General features: G+C 41.9%; 1 protein-coding gene and 1 pseudogene across 1 annotated transcript; both read right to left on the bottom strand.

Moving 5' to 3' along the window:
- Positions 1-778: 778 nt before the first annotated feature.
- LOC105078510 (importin subunit alpha-1 pseudogene) lies at positions 779-2,584 on the bottom strand (annotated as a pseudogene).
- Positions 2,585-3,975: 1,391 nt separating this feature from the next.
- LOC105078501 (modulator of apoptosis 1) lies at positions 3,976-5,035 on the bottom strand (the record flags this gene model as incomplete). The annotated part of the gene is given in 4 exon segments (XM_074358000.1): positions 3,976-4,232; positions 4,235-4,488; positions 4,490-4,692; positions 4,694-5,035. Coding segments are annotated over 4 exon segments (1,056 nt in total), but the record flags the coding sequence as incomplete, so codon positions are not given.
- Positions 5,036-9,125: the final 4,090 nt, after the last annotated feature.

The raw sequence follows: 9,125 nt of genomic DNA, 5'->3' as shown, positions 1-9,125 counted from the left end.
GGCTGAAACGCTGGAAGTTTTCACGTTGTTTTTCGAAGTTAGCCTGTGTTCCAACAGACAGAGAAGCAGCAGCAGTTGCAATGGATCCATGGAGAGAGACATAAATGGAAGCAGAGAACAATGATGAAGTTCCCAACGGTGGAAATCATGAAGCTTCCTAGAATTCAGCATTCATGGGGGAAGAAATTCACTGGGCGAATGTTCCATTAACGTCTTCACACCTGTGGGTGGATAAGCTATGTGCTATAAACCATGATGACAGTGTACACACTGTCCAATTAAACTTAGTCAATCTGACACATATGTGGTGGTTTAGATTATTGTTCATAGGCTGCATGATGATTAGGGAAAACAGTAATTAGTTTATGGAAACGAATGTAATTAGTATTATTTGCACAATGAGCCACTTTAGAATACTTATTTTCTTCTTTTCTTTTTCTGCATTCTCTGGTATGGGGAATCAGAATCAGAATCACTATTTCCTCTCAATCCTTGCTCCATTTTCTACCCAACTCATCCTATGTACCACTGCAGAGCAAAGCCCTGAGTTCCCCCAAGATTTGCCCACCATCATCACCCAAGGGAAGAGCTTCTTGAAGTGAAAGCTTAGATCATTGACTTTAAATACTTCACTTTTTTTGAAGAAGAAAAGGGTGGAATTTAATCCTTATTTACAGGACACTGCAAGATATGAAATTCCACATAGAAATTAGAAACCCATGGACAGGAGAAGCTTCATACAGTATGTACAGTTTGGAACTGTTCAAGTATAGTTTTGTTGTAAAAAGTGCTACAGTAACAAGCCACATTTAAAAAGAGTTTTTAGTAGAGAAACAGTAAGACAAACTTAAACCAAACAGAGCACACAACAAACAACTTTACGCCTCAGCTGTACAATCTAAAAGTTAAAGGTCCCAGCAGTGCCATCCTGGACTTGGAATGTATAGACTTCAGAGGTAGTTTCTGGCACAACATTTTGATCTTCCTCTTCCTCTACAGAGAAATACTTCTCAATCAGATTTAATGAAGCTTTGTACACAGACTCATTTTCATGGTTTTGTAGCGCTTCACTTTTGTCCAAACCTCCATGTTTTTCAATCATTATACTTAGTTTCTCAGTTTCACCTAATTTCTCAGCAGCCTGAAAGATATTTGAAATGGCATCGAGAATAACCAGAATAATCCTGGTATCTTTCCCACTTAAGATGTTCATCAATGGTTCTATGATGTCACAATGAACCAGGTATACGATCTGTTCAACTGTTCCACCGCTTGTGTAATTGGTCACAGCCCATACAGCTTCCTTTTGCGTCTTAAAGTCTGCCTTGGAGAGAACGCCAACAAGGAACGGGACTAACCCATGGTCTACAACTTGCTGCATCTGGTCCTGGCGGCCAGCCGTGATGTTTGACATTGTCCACGTAGCTTCCTTCTGAATGTTAGTTTTGGAGTTTGTTAGCAGACTGGGAACGATGGCAAGTGCTCCCGCATCTATTACAACCTGAGTCTGCTCGTCTGTCCCAGGGACAATATTTCCTGTGGCTCTTAGCGCAGGAGTTACAGTTGGCAGTTCAGCAGCTCCTAAAAGCTTCACAAGTTGGGGTACAAACCCTGTCTTCACAACCATTTCAATTTGTTCATTTGGACCGTCAGTAAGGTAGGAAATGGCCCAGCAGGTATCTGCTAATACTTCCGGATCATCGTGATGCAGGAGACGAACTAAAGTAGGAAGAATCTGCTCAACAGCATCCGACGGGGTTGCGGGATTCTTGCTGTGACAAAGGTTTGAAAGTGTCCAGATTAAGATTACGTAAGTAACCACGTGCTAAAGATGACACATCAGGAACCACAAGAAGAGCTAACAGCGGGTCAACTGCACCAGACTTGATAACCAAGTCTCGAAACACTGATCCATCACCTGCAACGTTCCCTGGAGCCCACACAGCTTGTTCACTGATGTGAGCGTGGGGCGATGCCAACGGAGAAATGAATGCTGGGACAGCACTGCCATCTACCACTGCCTTGGTCTGTTCTAATGTCCCGGAAGCAATGTTAGTGAGGGCCCAGGCAGATTCAAACTGAATGGGACTACAATCAGTTCTGCTCAAGAAGGACACAAATTTTGGAATCAAACCAGCCAGGATTACACTGTCTATGGGGGCCTGCTTTTCCCTAGAAAGCAGTTTCCTAGCAGCTTGAGTAGTTGGAGCTGGCTTTCCAAATTGTTGCTATTTATACCTTTGACAATGTCATCAACAGACCAATTTATGATGCCCTGGTTGGTGTGGTTTTCCTGCAGTGGAGAAGTAACGTCATCGGGAAAAGAGCTGACATTTCTCCTTTTCAGCATCTGGTGGTCCTTCTTGGCTTTCCTCAGCTCCACATTAACTTCTATTCGGCGCCGCCTCATTTCTGTACTGTCTTTCCCCTTGTTCTTGAATCTGTTAAGGCGGGCAGCTGGTGAATTAGCATTCTCATTGGTGGACATGGTTATGAGACAAAGGGAGAAAGTTCCACAGCTGGCTCAGGCTTCCACAGGAGGCGGTGCGGTGCGCACAAGCTGCGGGTGAGCTGCCCTCAAAACGTCCACCATGGTCAGCCAGAAGACGGTGTCAATACTTCACTTCTAACACATGCGTTTAAAGTTATATAATTTTTCCTCCAAGCACTGCTTTAGTTGCATCCTAGGGATTTCGATGTATCATATTTTTATTGTCATCTGAACCAAAACATTTTCTAATCTCCACTATGATTTCTTCTTTGATCCATGGCTTATTAAAAAGTGTGCTGCATCATTTTAAAATATTTGGGGGAGTTTCTAGTTGTTGTTGTTATTATTATTATTAAAGTTCTGTTTACATTTCTTGGAATCAGAGAGCATAGTCTTATGATTTCTGTCTTTTGAAACTCATCAAGAAATTCATTTATGAGAATTCTACTTTGTTCCTCATGTCCTTGCAAATAATGCATATTCTCCAGTTGTTGGATGTAGTGTTCCTTAACCATTGACTAGGTTGAGTCAGTGAATAGTGTTGTCCAAACCTTTATATCCTTGTTTGTTGTTCATCTGTTTGTTCTATCAATTACTAGGACAGGTGTGTTAAGATACCCAACTATGTTTATAAATGTTAAAATTTCTTTTTTAACTTCTGTTATTTTTTACCACATTATTATGTACATATTAACTTAGAATTGTCTTGTCTTTTTTTTATATGATAATACGTGTAATCTAAAAAATGATACAAATGAGCTTATTTACAAAACAGAAACAGACTCACAGACACAGAAAACAAACCTACGGTTACCAAAGGGGACAGAGTGGGGAGGCAGGGGTAAATTAGAAGTTTGGGATTAACAGATACACACTGTCATATATAAAATAAACCAGGACATACTATATAACACAGGGCACTACATTCAATGTCTTGTAATAATTTATAATGGAAAAGAATCTGAAAAAGAATATATACATATGTATACACATAACTGAATCACTTTGCTGTTCGCCAGAATCTAACACATTGTAAACTATGTTAACGTAAACAAACAAACAACAAAAAAAGAGAAACTATGATACATTATCACATCTGACAGCTACACTTGCACCTATTATCACCCAAGCTGACAGCTCAAGCAGATCTGGCCAGCATGTGTACCTGACCTTGCCTGTTCGCTCAAAGTACTACACACATGTAGTGCTTAGACTTTCTGTACAGCTGTGTGTGATAAAAAAAAAATCACAGGGTGAATTTAAATATATAAACACCAGTGCAGAACTGCATCCTCCTAGTCAATGACACATATAGGAGACATTAAATAGGCACAGAAATGACAAAGGAATATACTGAGAATTGCACAAAAATGAGTTACTTGGCAGCACAAGGCAGGGATTGGTTAATGTCTATCACTGCGTATATGGACTGTTCCACCTTCATGCTCTGCTTACTGCCAGGGAGCCCTTCCTGATCCCAAGATTCAGGTGAAAAGGCCCTCTAATCCTGCCTGGAGAAGGTGCTCCTCCTCAGCTGCCTCTTCATCCTTTATCAGTGTCAGTAACTGCAATAAGCCAGGGGCTGGGCCATCCTCTGACAGAGCAAACTTCCCGCGCGGGGTTCTGGGGACTGCTCCAGCAGTGATTTGGTCTAGGCGGGCCTGATTCACAACTTCCCGCTCAATTACATCTCTCTCTACCAGTTTCTGTAATAAAGGCTCCAGCCTCAGCACGTAAGCAATTTTTCTTCACCCTTTTGGTAAGTAGTCAGATATTTGACCTGCAACTCCCTAGGATTATCGATAACCCCAAACACCTTCTCAAGAGCCTGCACGCATTCAGGAACTGTAATTAATGGATTGTTTATCTTGAGGACACGAATAATATCAGATGCTGGGCCTCTAAGGCTCTCTAGCAGTCTCCTCTTCTTGGGATCTAATACCTGCCATGTCTTCATCATTTGAGTGGTATGAAACAGGTAGGATTCAAATTCTTCTTCCTGTTTCTGGAGGATCACTGCCTGAGAATACTCTCAGCTTTTTGTATTTCAGGTATTGCAGAGCAGGCTGAAGTGCCTCACCTAAGGCCTGTGCCAACATAGGGGCCCGCATTTCTGGGATCATGTCCTGGTCTAGGCCAAAAGGATCGTTTCCATATCCCAGAGCTCTGGTAAACTCGCCCAGTGTCATGCCCTCTCCCTCTTAAGAATTCATTTAATCTGCTTAAAAATTCATTATCTGGGTCAGGGGGCTTAAAGATCACTCTCCAGGCACCCCCTTTTCCGGGTATCTCTTTGGGGACCAGAGCATGACTAGTCTCCTCAGTAAGCCCTATTAAGGCTACCTTCCTGTGCTCGTCCCCCCGGAACATCCTCCCGAGCAGTCGGTACTCGCCCAAGGGAGCTAAAGCAGCTCGCAGGGCCTCATCGATTTCCGCCACGTTACAGGTCTGGGGGATGCCGGCAATCAACAGCGCTTTCCGAGGGTTCACATCCACCCCTTCACGAAACCAGTCTTCCAAAAGCCTCAGCGTCACGGTCCCAAAACAACAGATTTAAATGCCGATTTCTCCGGGACACTGATGCCACCGAAGTTCACAGTTCTCCTCCGTGGTACCCTAGTTAAGTGTCGTCAACATCCGGAGTTCAGAAGGGCCTCTCTCCGCCTCGGGCGCCCCGCAGCGGACGGCGGGGTCCCGCTCCCACCCCCCCACCCCCCCCACCCCCCCCCCGGCTGTCATCTAATTGTCCGCGTCTGCGTGCATCGCTGGCGGCCGAGGCGCCAGGGTCCGCTCCCGATTCTTCCCGGAGGCCAGGCCGAGGAGCGAGAAGGTGGCCTCTCCGCTCCGAAGGGGACACTCGCGAGGGATACCGGGGCTGCGCAGAGGCGCGCGGGGTTGAGGGGGGGGTGGCGGTCGGCCGATCGCTGCGGCGCTGAGGAACGACTGAGCGTTCCGAGCGGCGGGCGAAGCACCGGGGGCGAGGCTTCGAGCAGCGCTGAAGCGGCCAGGCCCGCACGCCGGCCCACCTGAAGCGTGGCATCAGCGCCGGTGCCTCCGCAGCCTGCAGCCGCGTCCTAGCTAGAGATGTCCGGGGCGCACTGGTCAAAGTGTTGTCTTGTCTTCTTGATGAATCAACCCATTTACCATCATCAAATAGTCTCCTCATCTCTGTCTTGAAGTCTGCTTTATCTAATATTAAAATAAGCACAGTATCTTTTTTATGATTTGTGTATGCAAGGCATTTTTCTATCCTTTTACTGTGGATCTATCTTATGTTTAAATTGTGTCTTGTTCAGTCGCAAAGGCTGAACCTTGTTCTTTTGTCTAGTTTGACTATTTCTTACTTTAACTGGAACATTTAGTCGATTGGCATTTGATTTAACTTCTGATGTAGTTATGCCATCTTCTTACTTGTATTCTTTGTCCCTTTTGCCCTTTGTTCCTTTATTCCTTGTCTTCTTTTAGATTAATCAAGTAGTTTCTAGTATTACATTTTATCTTCTTGATTGGCTTTTAGCTACTCCTCTTTGAATTATTTTTATTAGTTACATAGGGGTTATAAAATGCAAACTTGGCAAATGAAACATATCAAAATCCATCTGCAATACCACTTACTAGACAATGTAAAACACTTTTGAGAACTGTGTCACTTCCCTTTTTGACTCTTACGGAATTATTTTCATATATTTAATTTTTCCACATGTTAAAATCCCACAATGCCTTATAGTTATGGTTGCTTTAAAAGGACTTCAAAGAAAAGTTGAAAGCATTAACCCAGTACCTCCAGTAAAAAATGAATACATAGATAAAACTAATTACCTCCCCCCTCAAAAAAATAAAATAAAATTAAGCATTCAAGATGACCTGTTACATCTTACTTATATCAAGATGACCTGTTACATCTTACTTACATATTTATCTTTTCTGATGCTTTTCATTCCTTCTAGGCTTTTATTCAAGATCATTTCCCTTCAACTCAAAGGAATTTCTTTAGTTTTTCTTGCACTGCAGGTGATGAATTCTCAGATTTTGTTTGCTTAAAAATTTGCTTATTTTGCCTACAGTTTGAAGGACATTTTCACTGAGTGTAACAATCTAAGTTGACAATTTTTTTTTCCTTGCAGCATGTTAAAATGTCATTCCTTTATCTTCTAGTTTTCATTGTTTCTGAATAGAAGTGGTTTTCTGAGATGCAGAGTATTCTTTTTATCTGGATGTTATTAAGTTTTTCTCTCTAAGTTTGGTTTTCTTTCTGTTGTGGTTTTCAACAGTTAGGCTATTATATGCGTAGGTACAATGTTCTTTCTTCTATTTGAACAATTTTTATTTGGGGGTCTCAGAGATTCTTGAATCTGTAGGTTGATTGCTTCCTTCACTTTTGAAAAGCTCTCTACCATTATCTCTTCACACATAGCTAGCTCTGCCCTATAATTTTCTCTGTTCTCTTTCTGGGACTCCAATTACATGTTGTTCCACAATCCTCTAGTGATCTGTTTTCACTTTTTTTTCCCCCAATGTGCTTTAGATTGGATAATTTCTCTTGACCTGTTCAAGAGCATTTATTCTCTCTTTTGTGTGTCATACTTGTCACTAAGCCCTCCCAGTGAATTTTTCATTTTAGATATTATATTTTTTATTATAGAATTTCTGTCTGATTCTTTTTCAAGGCTTTCCTTCTTAGAATGAGAATACCCCCCAATTCTCAGCACTTCCTCTTATTTTGTGCACCATTCCTTTTTAGTCTTTAACATATATATGATCATTCTCTTAAAATCCTTGTCTCTAATTCCAGCCTCTGGGTCATCTGTGGGTCTGCTTCCAGTGATCTTTTTTTTTTTTTTTTTCTATTGACTTAAAGGCACTTTTTCAAGCTTCTCTTCACATCTGTAACTTTCAGTTGTCATTACGTTACAAAAGAGCATTAGAGACTGAAGTAGATAATAATTTTTTTCCCAAAAATGTCTTACCCTTTAGGGTTAGAGGTTGATCTCTTTTCTCAGTAGTCGGTGAGCAGGGTCAAGATTGCATTGCTGGGGGTAGGATATAGGTCAGTGGTAGAGTGCCTGCTTAGCATGCACAAGGTACTGGGTTCAATCCCCAGTACCTCCATTAAAACATAAATGAATAAATAATAGCTTAAGTGGTAGAATGCATGCTTAGTGTGCACAAGGTCCTAGGTTCAATCTCTTGTACTTCCATTTAAATAAACAAACAAACAAACAAACAAACAAACAAACCTATTTATCCCCCCAAAACCAAAACCAACACAAACATAAATGAATAAATTAATAAACCTAATTACCTCCCCCCACAAAAGAAAAAAATTATTAAAAAAAGACTGCATTTCTGTTTCACTTGCTTTCATTTTGCTGCTGACACTTGTTGTCTTGCAAATGAGATCAAGGCTTTAGAATCTAACTCTTAACAGATTGCTCTCTGCCCTCCAGCCCCATTTTCATCTTCTCCGAGGTGCTGTTTACTCTGCATTATTGTTGAAGCTGGCAGGCACAGCTAGTTCTGTGGCTGGAGATCCTCCAAATTCTGATCCACTGTACCAGCCAATGTATTTAATCCCAGCATCTTCTCACCTTTCAGCTACCCCAGTATCCACACCACAAGTCTGAGGGTAAGCATTTCTCTTTTTCATAATATAGTGTCTACATACTTACATCTTATGCTATTTACATTTCATTTTTTCTTCTGATTTACAGCCAGCTTGTATAAGAATACTTGTATAATGAGGACATTTAAAACACATCCACACCACCAAATGTGTTATTAAATGCATAACTGTATTAACACAGGAGCTTACCTGGCTACTTTCTAAATCATATTTTTAAGTGACATTAAAATCATGTTTAAACATTACTTTTGGGTGTGTCTATGAGAGTGCTTCTGTGTGAGGTTAGCGTTTGAGTCACTGGACTCGGTAAAGCAGATTGCCCCTGCCAGTGCAGGTGACCCAATGCAGGTAAGCATCATTCAGTCCACTGGGGGCCCCAAAACAGCAAAAGGCAGAGGAAGGTTGGAATCGCCCTCTCTCTGCCTGATTGTGTAAACTGAAACGTGGGTCTTCTCCTCCCTCGGACTGGGAAATATATTTCTAGGTCTTCTGCTTCTCAGATCTTTGAACTTGGACTGACCTAAACCATCAGCTTTCTTGAGTCTTAAGCTTGCAGACAGCAGATTGTGGGACCTGTCAACCTCCCTAATCATGTGAGTCATTTCCTCATAATAAATTGATCTCTCTCTAGATATACACACATGTTATCTCTCCCTCTATCTCCTGTTGGTTCTGTTTCTCTGGATAACCCTGACTAATGCATGGGATATTCAATTACTGGTAATGAGAAGGTCCTAGAGTTACGACAGTTGAAGTGACAGAGGTAAGGAACATGAAAAGATCAAAAAGGAAGAGGTGTTCAAGCGAAGTGAGAAGAGAAAGAATAGTCTGGGTGTAGCAATGAGGAGCAAAGAGGACACTTAACCCATCTGTAGGTCCAGTGGTACGAGAACTAGAGGCTGAGTAAAAATGGTGATGACTTGGAAGGGGTGGAGAAGACACAGCATCCTCTGGGTAAAGTCAGGTTTGGGGATCTGAGCAAGAATGGACTACAGCCATTTCTCCTATAAA

The sequence above is a fragment of the Camelus bactrianus genome, chromosome 35 (genome assembly GCF_048773025.1).
Source record: "Camelus bactrianus isolate YW-2024 breed Bactrian camel chromosome 35, ASM4877302v1, whole genome shotgun sequence".
In the NCBI taxonomy this organism is placed as follows: Eukaryota; Metazoa; Chordata; class Mammalia; order Artiodactyla; family Camelidae; genus Camelus; species Camelus bactrianus.
This window is presented reverse-complemented; position numbering and strand designations above follow the sequence as displayed.